The sequence below is a fragment of the Sporisorium graminicola genome, chromosome SGRAM_3 (assembly GCF_005498985.1).
Source record: "Sporisorium graminicola strain CBS 10092 chromosome SGRAM_3, whole genome shotgun sequence".
NCBI classification, from domain to species: domain Eukaryota; kingdom Fungi; phylum Basidiomycota; class Ustilaginomycetes; order Ustilaginales; family Ustilaginaceae; genus Sporisorium; species Sporisorium graminicola.
In genome coordinates this window covers 225777-243187 of record NC_043733.1, presented here as the reverse complement: position 1 = coordinate 243187, position 17411 = coordinate 225777, and the positions used below count along the sequence as shown (strand labels likewise).

The 17411-nt window shown below is 57.1% G+C and overlaps 4 protein-coding genes across 4 annotated transcripts; 1 reads left to right on the top strand and 3 right to left on the bottom strand.

Annotated features, from left to right (window-relative positions):
* Positions 1–1077: 1077 nt before the first annotated feature.
* EX895_004314 (uncharacterized protein) lies at positions 1078–5367 on the bottom strand (the record flags this gene model as incomplete). The annotated part of the gene is made up of 1 exon (XM_029884909.1): positions 1078–5367. One exon carries the CDS (start codon positions 5365–5367, stop codon positions 1078–1080), a length of 4290 nt encoding a protein of 1429 aa, XP_029738659.1.
* A 2545-nt stretch (positions 5368–7912) lies between these two features.
* EX895_004313 (uncharacterized protein) lies at positions 7913–8863 on the bottom strand (the record flags this gene model as incomplete). The annotated part of the gene is made up of 1 exon (XM_029884908.1): positions 7913–8863. One exon carries the CDS (start codon positions 8861–8863, stop codon positions 7913–7915), a length of 951 nt encoding a protein of 316 aa, XP_029738658.1.
* Positions 8864–9410: 547 nt separating this feature from the next.
* EX895_004312 (uncharacterized protein) lies at positions 9411–10739 on the bottom strand (the record flags this gene model as incomplete). Its single annotated transcript, XM_029884907.1, has 1 exon — positions 9411–10739. The coding sequence occupies one exon, from the start codon at positions 10737–10739 to the stop codon at positions 9411–9413; it is 1329 nt and encodes a 442-aa protein (XP_029738657.1).
* A 4623-nt stretch (positions 10740–15362) lies between these two features.
* Positions 15363–17402, top strand: EX895_004311 (uncharacterized protein; the record flags this gene model as incomplete). Its single annotated transcript, XM_029884906.1, has 1 exon — positions 15363–17402. The coding sequence occupies one exon, from the start codon at positions 15363–15365 to the stop codon at positions 17400–17402; it is 2040 nt and encodes a 679-aa protein (XP_029738656.1).
* Between the last annotated feature and the right edge of the window lie 9 nt (positions 17403–17411).

Sequence of the window (17411 nt, the reverse complement as noted above, 5' to 3'; positions counted from 1 at the left end):
TGGTGGTGATAACGACGACAGATCAGGATGAAGAGAAGGAGGATGGAGTGGGATGGAGAGAGGGGGACGGCTTGTGGAGAGGCCAACAGCAACCAGAGCGATCAACTTCGAAGCGCTCCGCCCGCGGTGTGCGGACACGGTCCACAAATCTGCACTTCTGTCTCTGTCTCTCACTCTGGGCAAGAGGGCGAGAAGAATTCAGCCATTTTCGACGCCGAGTCCAAGTTCAAAATGACTGTTCTCATCTCACTCTTTCTCACTCTCTCTCTGTCTCGAGGACGGAATGACGACGGATCAAACCGTCCGTCCCAATTGCAATGCAATTTTCCCTATTTCCGTCTTTGCCTCTTTCTGCTGCTTCAACTGGGCGCAGCGTGACGCACAAGTGGAGATATTCGGGCTGGCACACCGAGCGCGATCGCATGCAAAATTCAAATGCGACGATTGGACACGCAGAAGGATTTCAATTCGCTCTTTCTCTCTTCCTCTCTTGACCGGGACACATTTGTATCCACGTGCTTGTGTTTTGTATTGGATAACTCTCTGTCTCTGTCTCTCCTTAAAACGGAAAATGACCGACGTCCTCTCCCTCTCTCTCTCTCGCTCTTGCCCTGGCTCTCCGCAGTAGAGCAGCAACAGGACCGGATCTTTCCGCTGTCTTTGACCGATGCTCTGTCTCTCCTTCGCCACCCAGCCAGCCACATTCATACATGGCATGGATCGACGTTCATCCTTCCCCAGCTCGAGGTCAGCCGGTCTATGTCTGCAAACCCGGCTCCACTCCTGTTCCTGATTCAGCCGAGTGTTGCAATTGACCGAGATTCTTCAGCAAAAGCCTACAGCATTAGCTCTGGCTCAACTGTTGCAACTGGTCCCCTGGACCTTGGCTTCTCGCCGCATCTCCGCCATTATGCCCCATCTTCTCCGCCGCACGTTGTGGACACTTTGACCTTTCAATCCCTGTGGCTCACACACAGGCTCAAGACCAATCATGAGAATATAAAAGAATGGCATTAGTAGAAGCGCATAAGCGTCTAAATGTTTCCGTTCCTACACAAGCTTGTGTTCGTCACCTGCTCACGCCTTGTCCGCACGCCAGTTGAAGATATCCAGACCAGCAAGCTTGCCGTTCTCGGATGGCGCCCCGTTGCTGCTCTGACGCATCGCCAGGCTTCCTGTCAGTGATGCCGTCGACGAGGAACCGGGCGCAGACGCTTTGCTGCCAGCACGCGGTTCGAGCAGCAAACTGCGTCGATACAGGTCATCGGCACCGCGACCTCCCTGCGCACCCTGCACGTCGTCAAGCGCGCTCTTGAGGAACTTCTGCATCTCGGGCACTTCCACCAGATTGTACGGCACTTGGAAGCGCTGCACCTCGCCCACGATGCGGCTGATCTTGATGTACTTGTCAAAGTTGAGTAGCTTCTTTTCCGGGTTCGACGGCGCAGGTCGCGTTGGCGCGTTGCCCTCGTGGCAGAACGTGAGATCGGTCAAGAACAGACCTAGGAAGGGAATCGCCGGCGGCGTCGTATTGCGAAGTCGCGCACGATATCCTGCATAGTTGCGCGTGTGCTCGACCGCACGCCGCTGGTGGTCCATCATGCCGCGGTACTTGGTCGACAGGCCGTCCCATGTCTTTTTCAATCGTGCGATCGTCGACGAGTTGAGCGCACATTGAATCGCCATGAGCGTGTGGAAGTTGTTGAGCTGCTCGCAACGGTCGCCCAGCTTGATGAAGAACTTGAGCAGCTGCGTGCGCTTTCTGGCATCCGCCTCGCCCAGGATGCACTCGCTGATCCAGCCCGTGATCCTCGTCGACATGGACGACATGCTCTTGACGTGCACGTCTTCAGCCACGCCCGCCGCCTTCGTCTCCTTGGTAAACTTGGATCCGAGAAGCTCCTCTGGCTGAATGGCGCAGTACAGTTTGCTGTCCAGGATGGTCAGCTGGCGCGCAAGCTCGAGCGGGTCAAAGTCCAGGATGCTGATCCTGTCAAAGTTGTCGTTTCGCAGGTTCGACAGCAGCGTCTTGGATACCACCGACGTCGGGGGCAAAGCGCCGCCTTTCGAGAAAGCCGAAGGCGCGTACATTTGCGAGGCCTCCGTCATAGCAAGGCCCAGACCACCTTTCACGCGTTCGGACGAGATAACGCGCTGCAAGCTACCCGGTCCTCTCGTGTTGCCCACCAACACGGTAGTCTTTTGCGTGGCTCCGTCCAGACGTTTGCGCGCCAGCTCGGCCAGGCGATGTGCAGGCCCCGAGATAGGGCCGGCGCCGGTCCATCGTTCGGCCAATATGATGAGCTGCTGCAAGATGACGCGATCCGTCGATGGATTCCATTGGTTCTCGAGCCAGCTTTTCAGTAGATTGAGCACGCGCAGACGCACGGGCACCAGCTTCTTGTCGTTCCAGCGCGTCATGTCCGCCTCGCTCATGGGCACGTCGGCGGGAGGTCGCATCTCGAAACGAGCGACCAACGCCTCGAGCAGCTCTTGCGGCGAGGTGAACATCCGGAAGCACAGGAAGAAGGCAGTCGAAAACGTAGCCTCGATCATGGTATCGTGCGGCGTCATCTTTTCCACGAGCGCCTTCAAGGTGGCGCCGGTGACCTGGCCTTCCGAGTTGCACACGACGTCCGAGGTCTCGTAGTCGGGAGCCATGTAGCGAGACTCGATCGAGACCGAGGGAGCCCTCTGTTCCCTGTACATCGACTGACGATCGACCACGCCCCCAGCCAATTGCTTTGCTGCCGTTTGTGCGGTGGTATGTGCGTCGGGGACGGCAGCTGCCACCTTTTGCATCTCGAGCGAAGGGCGGGCGGAGGTCTCTCCCGTGACCTCGGAACGAAGCGACTGAATCGTCGAGAGCGACGTTCTGAGCCCATCCTGCGAGAGCGCTCCGACAGACGAACCAGCACCAGAGCCGCTGCCGCTGCTGCTGATAAGCGAGGCAGCCTTTGGTTCAGGACCTCTCGCATCTATACTGCGAGACTGTGCATGCTGTGCGATGCGTTCTACAGGATCGGAACTCGACGCCTGCAGCGACGATGATCGATCCATCGCAGCATAAGGTGGGCGCGCGCCCAGCTGCGTAGATTTGGATCTGAGCTTGCTTGCTGCCAGGTCCTCTTCGCTCTGCTCGTCCTCATCGATGTCGTCAAATTCATGTTGGTGCTCATCTCGCTCGTAGTTCTGCTTAAGCAGGGACAGACTCGTCGCTTTGCGACCGAGGAATGAGAGCGTGTTCTTCCTTCGAAGGTCATTGCGGCTGCTGTCGTCGAGCGCCTGGTCCCGTTGCGGCTGGTGGTCTTGCTCGCGCACGGTCGAGGTCCGCGGATGCTCATTGGTTTGCGAATGACGAGTTCGCGAAGGTTCGGGCAAGGCAATGGTGAAGGTGGGATCGAGACGGTCGATGCAAAGTCGCACCGCTCCGACACACTCACCGCCGGTTCGCAAGACGCTCGTGGCAGCCTGGAGCAGGCGCGACTTGTCTTCGGCTTCGGCAACCGAGCCCGCCGTGATCGAGGCCGAGGGCGCCGATGTGACGACACGCGCTGCGGTGACGAGCTGCGTCGTCGCTTCGTACAGGTTCTCACGCGTCTCCCACAGGATCGACGTCTCTCGCGGGCGGATCTGCTGTAGCACGACGTTGTTGTTGACGGCTTCTACCACCAGCAAAAGATTGCGAACGCCAACCACAGCCTCGCGCGTCATGTCGATGAGGTATGCGTAGCTGGACGCATGGCTCTCGGAGGTGTGGGTGTGAACGTGGCCGATGAAAGCCGCAATGATGGACAGCAGCTGGTCGTTTGTGACGCTGAGCCGCTGCATGACCTCGTAGGCCGTGCGTTCGATGGGGCTCGGCGGCCCATCGTCGTCGCCGGCGGTAGAGCCAGTCGAGCCGTGATGTGAGCCAGTATCGTGGCCTGACGCCGATTCCGGCGAGTCGGAGCTCGAGTCGGAGCGCGAGCGGGCCATGCCGAGGTGGTGAGCGACAGCAGCAGCGACGACTTCAGCGCGGCCTCCGTCGAGCTGGCGCTGGGTCATGGAACGTGCTTGAGCAATGGCTTGGGCACCGCCATCGGAGGATCCCACGGAACCGTCCGAGGGATGACGACGCTGGGCGTAGGGGCGATGCAAGTCGGCATTGCTTTGCGCGGTATCAGGATGATCGCTATACTGCAATTGACGTGCCGAGACGTGGGAAGCGTGACTTCTGGCGCCGGAATCGCGGATCTGCGAGTACCCAGGGGTGGGCGTCTTGTCCAATTCGGGGCCACTGGCTTGCGAGGTACCGCGTTTTGCGTAGAGATCATCGTAAACCGAGGAACGACGGTCGGGGACGGGCACCCCGCATTCGAGTGCGACTTCTATAAAAGTGCGCACGTTGGCAAGAACCGTGTCTGCAAGAGCGAGCATGGCATCCATCTCATTCGGCCGTTGTGTCTCGTCGACCATAGGCGCAGAGGCTCTGCGCGCTTGTGCAACGAGCTTACTGAGCTCCGAGAGGATGGCTTTGCGCTCGCGGGCGAGGTGCGGATTTGTCTTGAGGACGGCAGATTCGCGTGTGAGGCAGTCGGTGGCGGACAAAACGGAGCGGACCGAGGAAATAACGCAGGCGGTGGACGGCTGGAAGTGGGCGACGCGGTTGGCACGAACAGCATTTCGGAGGAGCGAGATGGCGTGAAGGATGGGGTCGAGGACGCCGCCATCGCCGCGGTCTTCTGTGGGTGTGGATGAGCGCGACGAGGCGGCCGAGAAGAATCGCTCGTGTTGGAGAGCAGCTTGATCTGCGGGGCGATAGCCGGCGACACTGTCAAAGTCGGACGAGCTTTGCGAGGTGGTCGAGTTGCGAAGCTGGTGGCTATCATCGTACGAGTAGCTGTCGTTGTGACCGTCGTCCGAGACGTAGACGGCCTCCTGGTCCACGTAATTGCTGGGGAACCAGCCGCGCTGACCATCGAGTTCGCCGTCCCACCAGCCAGACGGATCACGGTTGTAGACCTTGATGACCTGACCGGCTTGGAAGGAGAGGCAGGTGGCATTGATGGAATTGAAGTCGTGCAACGCCACGACGTGTTCTTCGGCGTGAGAGTCGTACTCGTCGTCGTCGGTCCCGTCCACTTCGGAGGCCATGATGCTGGCGTCTGCATGGACGGCGGATGATGTAGAGGCCCAAGATGCCATGGCTGGTTGTTGAACCGAGGCGGCGCGTTCGAAGCGGGAAGAAAATGGAGTGTCGAGGCTGACTGCCGAGTCTGTGGATGGGAGAAAGGAATGTTGCGGCGCGTAGTGCCGGTTGGCTGATGCTCTGTCTCGAGAAGCGACGGCAGTGGGACCGGTGTAGGCCGAGGCGGATGAGGCCATGTCGATCAAGCTAGCGTGATGAGCGTGCGATTTGCACGGGCAGGGATGATCAGAGGCCGGTAGAGAGCGTAAAGGACTGCACGAATCGCATGGTACGTTGCGCAGCTGCTCGCGAGGAACGGCGTTTCGTTGAGCAGATCCGATGGAGGCGTGTGCTGCAAAAGACTGCGCCGTGATTCGGAGAGGGATGAAGCGATACGAAGCAAAAGATGGTGCGCGGGCGTGTCTGCAAGTCGAGGTCAAAAGAGGGTGTTTGGAATGGGAGCAGGCGTGCTTGCGAAGCGAGAACGACAAGCGTGCGTCGAGGCTGGAGAAAGGCGATCCGGTGTGGGAAAAGAGCGTGCAGGGCGACGTGGAATAGATGGAATCGAGATATGGTGGTGACGGCGGTCGTGGTAGTGATAGCGATGGTGATGATGGAATCAAGGAACTGGTCCCGACCGACGTGATTGTCCGAAGGAGGAATGGGCAGAGCAAGCAGCAGGAAGACCCACACGCTTCCTGCTGCTTGCTCTCACACACACAATCTCTCTCTCTTTCTTTCTTTCTTTCTTTCTTTCTTTCTTTCTTTCTTTCTTTCTTTCTCTCTCTCTCTCTGTGTCTGTTGTTCTCAAAATAAAAAATAAAAGTATCACATCAAGTGAGTTAAGGTGCGGGGGCATTTGAGAGCGTCGCGAAGGCCAATGTGACAGCGTCTCGAAGCAGCGCGAGCACAAGCACAATCCGACCCGACACACACGCACGCGAACGGCATTCTCGCTCACTCACTCGCTCGCTCGCTGTGACACAAGCGAGCTCGAGCGCCCTGTTGCCTGTCTCATTTTTTGTTTTCACTGTATTGTGTTCTTGTAATTAGTGTTATTTTTCAGGGGTGCTGCTACAGCTGTCAGAAGCCTTTTTGGTGCAAAACCCTCTTCTCTCGCATTGCAGCTAGCCGGTGCTGAGCCGTGCTGAGGCGATGCAGCACTGCACTGCACACCACCGCGAAAACCTTTCTTGTATTCCTCATCTCGTTCTAGCCAACAAAGTCCGAGCTAGAAGCGGCGACAAGATCTCTCAAATATGCCCGAGAGTGAAACGGATGCCAGGGTGCTGCTTGCAACAAGCCCCACAGCTCTCATTCGACAGTAAGGTTAATATCTAGGCTCTGCATGTGGGGGTGAATGGTCTCGAGCAGCAGCAACAGCAGGTCTGCGCTGTCCAAGCCATGGGCAGGCTAAATAGCTAGCCTGCAGAGAAAAGGTCTTCATATGAAAGAACACACACACAGCGACATCCTCGACAATGACGCCTTTTGCAAGTCGGCTCGTTTCGGCTTTCCGTTGTACGTGTACCAAGTGGTTGCGGGTCGCATGCATGCTCTCGCCGCTCGCGCGAGCCAGCAGATTGCAAGGACCTGCATGGCTCGAAATGACAAGCAAGCAAGCCTCTGGCAGCTTCTTACTGGAGCGGAGCAAGAAAGGATGCATATCGTACAAGTTGGGTTCATCCGAACCTGCATCAAGTCTGTTTAGCAGCACCTTGCAGTAACTACCGAACTACCTACCATAGGCTGGTCACGTTCCTCGATACCATCGGATGACGATGAACCGCCATCACCTTGGTCGCAGAACAACCTCTCGTAAGCAAATGCCGGCCCAGGAGCCAGGCACCTCTGCGCCACTTTATTGACAGTACAGTACAGCGAGTTGCCTCGTTTTCAGGGACACGCGCCACTCGCCTGCGGCACATGCTGGCGCCACCGTCCTTCGCTCGCTCGTAATGTACATGCGCGAGCCTCGGTCTCAGCCCGCGCTTTGTGTGCCCTTCTCCCACGGTCTTTAGCTTAGAGAGCAAAGTGACGGGATCCATTCACCGGCATGCCTGTGTGGCCCTTTTGAGGACTCTGCACCGCTTCTTCTTTCAACCAATGGCGGGAAAATGGGGGCCGCGCAGCAGCACATAAGAAGATTCAGGGTCCGTCAACAAGGTTCGCTGTCACCGTCGACTTTGCTGCGTTAATTATTGCTTTCCTGCTGTCCTGCTGTCCTGGTTGCTGTGTACTGCTGCTCCTTGCACCGTAAAGTGGGGTCAGATCGATGCAAAAGAAGGGGGGTTCCGATCTTGACTCTTTTCCTGCACCCCACAGTCAAGACCATCGCGAGGGTCAGGGTCGTGAGAACCAATCTCAGCAACAACAACGCCCCCGAACTTTTGTCGTCACCGCACGCACCCTTGCAGCAAGCAGCGCCCGCCCGAGCCAATTTCCAAGGCTCTGGGTACAGGCAGCCCGGTCCCTCCCTCTCCATTCATGCGATTTCTCGCTTCCATCACCGTTGGTTGCTCTTTCTTTCCATATTAATCCTGGCCATCTTGCCGAGCGCCACCTAGCTGTCACTTGGTAGGGATAGGTGGTGCGACATGTCGAGGACAGCACAGCAACCGCGGGGCAACCAGCGACACTGTCTCAAGTTCAACCGGTATCCGCGCGAGCACACAGACGACGATGCCATGTTTTCGCATTGTCCAACCAAACAAAGCATTCTGAGAATCATCATTCGCCACCTCAGGCATCCAGAGGAAGCATATGGGGCAGCGGACCCCTCGGCTCGAGGCCCTTGTTGGCTCCCGCACCGGCATAACCCTTCTTGATGTGGCTGAAGTTGGTGTAATCCCTAAACGCCTTTTCGTTCCAGTAGAGCCGGCGCAGGTAGCGGTGAATGTGCGGATAGTCATGGCGGATCATCTTGACGTTGCATCGGAATAGTGTGTAGTAGGCCACGTCAAATCGGGCCAGCGTCGGGTACAGACGGATGTCGGCATCGCTGAGCCCAATTTCGGGAACGAGATAGTCTCGACCGTCCGACAAGAGCTTCTCAAGACGGTCGAGCGCCGAGAAGAGGTTGTCCACCTCCTTATCGTATACGTCTTGGGTCGTAGCGAAGCCGGTCTTGTAAACACCATTGTTGATCGAGGAATAGATCCACTCGTTGAGTTCGTCGATCTTCTGGATCGCCTTGGCATTGTCGGTCGGGTAATACGTTTTGCCTTTCGCTGGGCAATTGTCGGGCAACAGGTCGTCAAAGGCCGTGTAGAGAATGCGGATGATCTCGGACGACTCGTTGTTGACAATGGTTTCCAGCTTCTTGTCCCACAGAACGGGCACCGTGTATCTTGCCGTGTAGTTGGGATCCGCCTTCAAGTAGAGCTGCTTGGTGTTCTCAAGCCCGTACAGCGGGTCGCCGGTCTCGACCTCGTCGGTCTTTTCAAATGTCCAGCCGCTCGGTGTCAGAGCATGGTGCACGATGGCCACATCGATGATATTCTCGAGCTCTTTGAGCGCGCGAGTGTGCAGCGCACGGCAAGCCCAGGGGCAGATGAGGGCGCAGTAGAGAATGTAGCGGCCCTTTTCTGGCTGGTGCGGCCCGTCCTTGGAGATGGTGTTACGGAAGGCCGACACCTGACGGCGGAAGTTACCATCTTTGTCTGCGTGAACTCTGACGCTGTGCTCGACCATGGTACTGAGGGCAGTTGACGTTGGATGAGGATCACCAAGGACGGATGAGGCCAAACAAGGCGTCTCGAATACTTAAATATGTTCAACACAGGCTCTACTGTTTCTCGTCTCAGTGTTTGGTCGGTGCGCAGAGCGGTCTTGGTGGAGGCGAGTGGTGAGATTTCTGTCGGCTGCTTAAATCCGCCCCGCGGCTGTGTCCGCGGTTGGCCATCTTGCAATCTAACGCAGCTCGTTCCGAAGCTTTGTGGCCCTGCCTTCCGTCATCGCCTTCTCTCTTTCCTGGCCACCGCTCTTGCATCTCGGAATTTACTAGACGGTCGCTTGCTGGCAAAGAGGCTTCTCACGGCAACTTTCGATCGTCGCAGCAACTGAAGGATGGTGGTCGAGCGGCTGCTGATTGTTCTCACGCCTCTTTACTCTCAACCTGTCAAGGTGGAACAGCCAATAGCCATACCACAGATCAGAACGCGATCACGAAAAGAATAACTTGCAATGACAATGCATTCGAGACCAGAAGGTGCCGGTGTGTTCTCGTTGTGGAAACCCTTTACTTCATCCCATCCGTCCATGCCTTCAAGTCGATCCTGGCCGACTCCGCCTCGATCACGTATCGATGCTTGGTCAGATCTTTGGGTGTAGGACGCTTGGCTGGATCCTTGAGCAGACATAGGTTGACAAATTCTTCCATGAGCTTGGGGAACTTGCCCTCCGGTAGCTTGGGCGGCGGCTCGTTGACAATGTGCTGCAGCAGGTCCAGGATCGACATTTGGTGGCTCGAGCCTTCCAGACTGACACCGGCCGGCTTGGATCTCCTGCGCTTCTGCTTGGCCTTGTCCTTGTTGCCGAGGGAGATTCTGGGCGCTGGTTTGGTCGGCGACAGCGTTCCTGCCAGATCTTCATTCAGGAAAGCATCGTCCACATCCGAGTCGTCATCGTCGTCATCGTCCTCACCTCCATTGTCTGCGAAAGGGAAGCGACCAAGCGCCAGCTCGATGATCGACACGCCCAAACTCCAGACATCGGACTTGACGCTGTACTGGTCGCCTTGGATACGCTCCGGTGACATGTAGGTGCTGGTGCCGACAAACGTGTCTGCGATGCTATTGATCAGCTCGCCACTCACGCCAAAGTCGCAGATCTTGATCTGGCCTGCACTGTTGACGAGGATGTTGCTCGGCTTGACGTCGCGGTGGATGATGCGGTGCACGTCGTAGAGGTAGGTGAGACCGTGTGCGACGACGACGGCAATCTTGCCGCAGATTTCGGGCGAGATGGGCCCATACTTCTTGTAGATACCGTCCAGCGAGTCCCTGTCCATGAATTCCATACACATGCAGATGTGCGGTTCGTTGAGGTAAGCGCCGTAGAACGACACAATGTACGGCGAGTTGCACTCGTGTAGGATCTGGAGCTCTCGCAGGATCTGTTTGCGCACGCTAGGCTTGGCATCAATGAAGACAACCTTTTTGGCCATGACAGTGCCGCTCTTCTCGTGCAGCACCTTGGTGACGGTGCCGCCATTGCCAGCACCGAGTTCCGAGAGCGTCTTGAGGTCCTCGTTTTTCAAGTCGAGCTTGTACTCGACGCCGAGTTCCAAGTTGGCCAGCTGCTGCGTCAACTTGTTGTGGTAGTTGGCGCCTGAGTTGGGTTCTGTATCTAGCGCATTTCTGGGTTTGAGCGAGAGCGATCCGCCAGGTGTCACGGTCGAGGACTTGCCGATCGTGGAAGCATTCGAGGCGGCCGAGCCTTCGGCTGTATCTTGTGATGGTGTTGTTGCCGATGCGTCTACAGGGCTGGCGAGGGGCGATTCGGCAAGCTGAAGCCCCTTGAAGTTCCGCTTCTTGCGTATGGACGAGCCTCCGCCGGATGACAGCATTGTGGGGCTTTTCTAGAGGGTGAGGGTTGCGCGGTCTGACAAGCCAGGGTGAATCAGGCAATAGCTGCGAGATTTCTATCTTGTATCAGGGCTCACACGCCTGGACGGATGCTCTGTCTCGACGAGTGCTTCGAGGTGGCTGGCGTGTGCTTTTGCACAAAGTCGCACGGGAAAGTTCGAAGCTTCTGTCTCGGAGTCGGCACTGTTCAGGCAAAACCGAAGGTTCTGTTTTGAAAGCGATGGTGCTCGGGGTACGTGTCGTTGTAGTGTTGAAGAGCCGAGAGATCCGGTTGACAGGGTCTATGGGATGGCTCGTAGGAGGTAGTGAAAGCCGAGGCGGGATGCTGAGTGTGGGTATGGATGGAAGTACTAGATCTACGAGACGAGGCTGGCCTGTATGCTTTCGAAATGCTGGTCGTGTGCGGATGCTGTATGGTGCAAAGGTCGCCCAGCCGATGGTGATCTGCAAGCCCAGGGTAAGCTCGCGAAAAGTAAGCAAGACAAGAGGAAGGAGGAGAGATGCGAGTCGAGTTTGAAAGGAATGGTGAGGTAGCAACGATGAGGAGTCTGGAGCGGTGTTGCAAATGACGATGGAACGAGCGAACCACGTTGGAATCCAAAGGGGCCAAAAGCAACACAAACACTCAGAGACACACGTACACCGCTGTGCGCTCACTCACTCACTCACTGAGCCAAAATCAGCAGCCAGCTGAGTTGGCCCACAAGCCCGCCGAGCTCCAAGAGGGCTTTTTCTGTGCAGTTTCGAGCGGAGCGTGCGTGCGTGTGTTATTTGGGCCCGCCACAGCCAGCCAGCCATCCAGCCGGCCTGCCAGCCACGCGCGCGGCAGGAAAATGGAGAAAATGCGTGTCTGTTTCTCTTCTGCGTCTCTCTCTCTGTCTTCCGAGCAGCGAAAAAAAAGCCGGATCGGGGGATCTTCCTCCTGCTGCTGATCTGTTCTTCAAGGGCCGTTCTTTGTCTGTCTCATCTAGTACAGTCTACTTACTGTTGGCTGTCCTCGGAAGTCGACGGTTGGAAAGGCATGTAGCATTAGCTGGAGCGTTTTGGGAGGTTGAGTAGGTAGAATGAAAACAGAAGGCCGTGTAGCATGCGTGCATCGCACTCGTGCAGAAGCAGATCTAAGCGAGGTGAGAGATGAGATGCTGGATCTCTCATCGATCTCACACCACGCCTTTTTTTTTCCTTCGCATGCATCGCACTCTACGGTCGGCGACGATCTTTTTATGGACGGCCATGTTGAGCGGTCGAGCATCGCTTTCAGACCTCGACGCAAGCATGCCTTGACCATTCAACTCACACAATGATGTCGAAATAGAGAGTAGACAGGCAGGCATCACAAACACGTTGATAGCGTGAAAATCATATCATTGCGAGAAAACACTAGATCCAAAGTCCCTTGTCCAAAACTCCAGCTGCTGTGCAAAGTGTCGACCAAATACCGAAGCTTGAAAGAAAGCGAAGGGTCTATCAGAAACGAGCGGCCAACCCTCCCTCGGAGCTCAGGAACAAGCTCCCACTAAAGGTCGCAAGCCATGTTGCTCCTCGGGCAAAGGTCCTCGGCGGGCGGCTAGAATCGTTACCCTCACAAGTGAGAGCAACGACAAGGCCCTTGATGTAGCCTCACTGTCGTAAAGGGCGGCAAACACTCGGGTTTCATCTACTAGACTGAATAAGGTGACATGCAATTGAGCATGAAGAATCGGAAATCGACTTTATTAAGTGATTCCGTAAAGCTGCGAGGGAGAGGAAGGCGAAGACGAGCGGCGCAAAAGAGTCAGTTGGACCGAACCAGGATGGACAAGGGGTGCCGACGGGCGGGAGTGAAGAGGATGAAGTTGCAGAGTGGAAGCAGTCGGAGCGGCCGTTGTAGAGCGTTGCTGAACAACGAACGAAGGCTGGAAATGGATTGGCGGATGGTTGGGGGGTGGGTGTGATACTCACTATGATCTTGGAGAGAAGACAAGAGGCATGCGCGAAAAACCCAAGGTTATATACCTTTGCGACACCCTCGCCTGTGCCGTTGAAGCTCTGCGAAGTTTTTTCGTCTCTCCAGCACTGTATCGAATTTTCAAAATTTTGCTGGAAATTTGTTGCCCACACACCGAAGCGAAGAAGAAGAAGAAAAAACTGCGGCCAGGGACTGTGACTTGAAACTTGAATCGGGTATACCTGGTTCCTAGCGACCGATTCCGATCCCGATTCAATGACGGCGTCTCGATGTTTCTGCACAGAAGGATCATGTCAACCCGGTCCGCATTTCGCAGCCACAAGCATCGGAGTCCTTGCTGCAGTAAGGTCAGCATGGCGCACCAAGCAGTGGTCACGATCGCCTCGTAGTTCAACCCTTGACAGATGAAAGGACGGTCGATCTGCTCCCCACCTCTGGAGATAAGGATAGTCAGACTAGGGATTCACGTTCATCGACACAATCGTCCTGCGAATCGGGCATCACTGTGATTCGAGATTCGAAAGACCGACCTTCGAGTTGTTTGTTTTTGCAGCCTCCCTCTGACTCTCGCAACTGTGTAAACCATCGCCGAGCCGGAAGCACAAGAACCTCTCGACATCGAGAGAAGACAGCGGCGGCAGAAGGGCGAATTGCGGTCCCTCTTTTTTTTGCGCCTCAAAAATTCACACGATTTCATGCGGACCGACCGACGTTCTTTTAGCCTTTCCGAGTCCGCTTTGCTGGCAGGCGGCTGCAGCTGCAGGCTCGAACAAGCAACAAGGTGTTGGTTTTACCACCCCTCTCTCGCTCTCGTCTCCCGACGCCAGCAGAACGGCCGTGCATCGGCGAGGCACAACCTGCATCCCTGTGTCAGTCAGTCGCTGCTCTTGGCCGTGCTGTGCCGTTGCAACCATGCACGGCCAGCACGGCGAGCATAGCGCCAGAAGGAAGGTTGGCAACCTAGTTCGGCGTTGCTGTCCCCGCTGCTGCTGCTGCTGCTCCTGCTCCTGCTCCTGCTGCTGCTCCTGCACCCCTTTTCCTTCTCCCTCTCCTTCTCCCTCTCTCTCTCGATACAATCACACTCGGCTGTGTAAGTTACAGGATGTCCCTTGCCTGGTGCCTGTCAGCTTCAGATCGGTCACTTTTTCTCATGTCCTCAAAACTTTCAGCCCCGCTTGTCATCAGCAAGCTCAGCAAACCTGCCGACCCGGGCTTGTATGCCGAGCCCTTGTCTCCCTCCTTCTCTGATGCCTCCTTGGCGTCGGTCATGTGCTCGCCGTTCGGAGATGGTTCAAGTCCTGTGTTGAACTTGCAGTATATTGCAGTCTTCATCCGTCATTATCGTGATAGGGGATTCGTCCGCCGTCGTTGCAGAAGAGCATACGGCGGTGCTCGCTGCAGTGTGTGCGCTTAGCGAGGTACAGTAAGGAGGAGCACCAACGGCGAGCTCAACTCGGCGCGAATTTTAGTGTGCAAGCGACCGGACTTCCTGCGAAGAAAAAGAGTGGTTTGAACCGCCTTCGTGTGGACTGTAGTAACCCATCGCTTCGCATCCAATTGGCCAAAGCGAAACGTTGCCGAAGACGCGCTTGCTCGCCTGTGCGCCCTGCCCTCTGCCGCCACGCTCCGTTGCCCTGCCAATTGTGCGCCGGGCTGCCTTTCTTTGCAAACGACTATTTGTCTCGGTTTCGCGCTTTTGACAGCTGGCGTTGTCTCACCTCTTCGTCGCTTGTGCTTCCGTTCTAGCTCCCTCGTTGTCCTTGGTTTGCTGCTTGGTCGACGATCGCTTTTGCACTCGTCAAGACGTGAGCTTGTGTCAGCTCATAAGCCAGTCGGGTGTCGGTCCATGTCACCGCTGCTGTCGATCCGGACGATCAAGCCCAGCATCGCACGGCAAACCAAAGAGGCGTCTAGCGGCGGCGGCGGCTGTGCCCAACGCGGTCATCCACCTCGCCTCCGCAGGCGAGGCTGTACCACACGGCATGCACGACCTTGTGCTTTCTGCAGACTCTGCCTCTCTTCTCGTCGTGATGGATGCCGATCCCCCATTTTCCGGAGGCGTCCGCTCGACATGTCACCTGTTCCTGCCCTTCCGTCCGTGGTTGCCTGGCTTTCTTCTCTTTGACCCTTCCTTTCATCCCTCCTTGCTTCCTTCGCGCATCCTCCCTTGCCTTCCTTCCTTCCTTCCTTCCTCCATCACCCTTCTGTCGAACTACTTCCCTCTCATCCATTGGTCCTCTCCATAGCACCCTCGTTGTATCAGAAGTTGCAGGTCCTCTTCCGATACTCTATCCCCCTCTCAACTCGTTCAAGACCATCTTCTGCTGTGCAGATCTCTCACCTCGCCAATACACAAAAGCAAGCTACGTCCAGTTAGCTTTGCTGCTTCCTTTCCCTTTCTACATCATCCACACTCTCCACAACTTGCCCTTCGTCCCCCTTTTCCCTCCTGGTTCGACATTCTTCATCCCACCTCCTCCCACCCATCCATCCTGTTTTGCCTGGCTCGATACTTTTGACAAGATATCGTTGTCCAGCTTGCATCTCTCATCGACCGGATCCTTTCTCCGAATAGTCTCTTGAGCATCGTCGCCATTCATTGCATCGCCTCTCTCCACCCTCAGCATCGCTTCCTGCCCATATAGCATCTCTCACCATGGCCCCCATCGCCAAGACCGTCTGTGTGGCCCTCGCGGCTATCGCCCTCGCCTCTGTCGGCGCTCAGCCCGCTGGCGCCCATCAGCTCAACTCTCGTCACGCCGCTGCTGGCAGCAACGTGTACCACAACCTCCACTCGCACTCTCGCCGTATGCAGCGCAAGGTGCGACGTGGTGACTCCTTCTCCATCTCGGGCGCCGGCAGCATCGCTGGTTCTGCTTCCACCGGAGGTGCTTCCTCGTCTGCCTCCATCAGTGGCGCCGGTTCCATCTCTGGCTCTACATCCAACGATGGCTCCAACTCGAGCTCCGAGTCTCACTCCCAGTCCAGCGCTCAGTCTAGTGCTGAGTCGAGCTCGCAGTCCAGTGCCCAGTCTAGCGCTCAGTCCAGCGCCCAGTCCAGCGCTGACTCTGGCTCGCAGTCCGACGCCGACTCGAGCTCCCACGCCAGCTCCCAGTCCAGCTCCAATGCTAGCTCTCAGTCTAGCTCCCAGGCGAGCGCCCACTCGAGTTCCAACTCTGCATCCCAGGCGAGCGCCAACGCCGGTTCCAGCTCCCAGTCGAGCGCTGACTCCAGCGCTGATTCCAGCTCTAGCGCTAACTCCAGCGCTCACTCCAGCTCGAATGCAAGCTCCCAGTCCAGCGCTGACTCCAACTCTCAGTCCAACGCTAACGCAAGCTCCGGCTCGCACAGCGACGGAAGCAACAAAGGCTCTGGCGCTGGCTCGTCGTCGTCGTCGTCGTCCAGCCCGACCTCGACTGCTTCGGGATCCTCCTCCTCGGCCGCCTCGAGCACTCCTTGCACCACCGACCACAAGACCGGTCACCCCAAGGCCACCGCAAGTGCTTCCGACTCTGGTACCCCTTCCGGAAGTGCTTCGACTGCTTCCGCTACAAGCGAAACTGCCTCCAAAGCTGCTAACACTGGATCGGCTTCGGCTACCTCGACCACATCTGGCACCAATGACCACAAAACCGGCAGCGCTACCGCCACCAGCACCAACTCGGCCGCTTCTGCCACTTCGGCTGCTTCGAGCACCGGCAGTGTAATTGGAACCTCGACTGCCTCGGCCGCTGATTCTGGCGCCAGTGCTGCCTCCGCGGCCAGCGCCGCCTCTTCCTCGGACGCGAACGGCGATGACTGTGATGGCAATGACGACAACGAGGCTTCGTCTACCGGCTCGTCGGGCTCCAACGCTAGCTCCAACTCCGGTTCGGGCTCTGGCTCCAACTCTGGCTCTAGCTCTGGTTCCAACTCTGGATCGTCGTCCGGTGCCGCTGTCTCTGGCAACAACTCTGGCAGCGCTTCTTCATCTTCTGCCAACGCTGCTTCGGCGTCCTCTGGGGGCTCGTCCAGCGGCGGCAGCGGTGGCGACGACGATGACTGCGATGACGATGAGGACGCCAACGCCAACGACGATGATGACTGCGACGACGACGACGAGGCCTCTGCTACCGATGCGGATGACGACTGTGATGAAGACGAGGGCAGCGATGCTTCCTCGACCCCTGCGTCATCGTCGGCTTCTGCCGCCCCCGCGGCTTCCACCACGAAGCAGGCCCAGCAGCAAGCTGCCTCGGTCGCATCGTCGTCGTCGGCTACTCCTTCGTCCACCCCCACGGGCAAGAAGCACGGTAAGGACAACGACTCGTCCGCTGCTTCGTCGTCTGCTTCGTCCTCCTCGTCTTCATCGTCCTCCTCCTCGTCTTCGTCCTCCTCCTCCTCGGCCAACGCCGTCACTGGCGGTTACGCGACTTACTTCTACCAAGGAGGCAACGCCGGAGCGTGCGGAAACTACAACTCGGATTCGTCCAAGGTGGTTGCGCTTCAGACGCAGACGTACGCCAACGGCGCTCACTGTGGCAAGCAGATCAAGATCTACAACGCCAACAACCCGAGCAAGAGCGTGCTGGTCACGGTGGCCGATGAGTGCCCCACGTGCGAGAACGCAGAGTCGATCGACATGTCGGTCGGCGCTTTCACTGCCATCGCCACCGAAGCTGAGGGCATGGTCCCCATCAAGTGGGAATGGGCCTAAGGTTCGCGC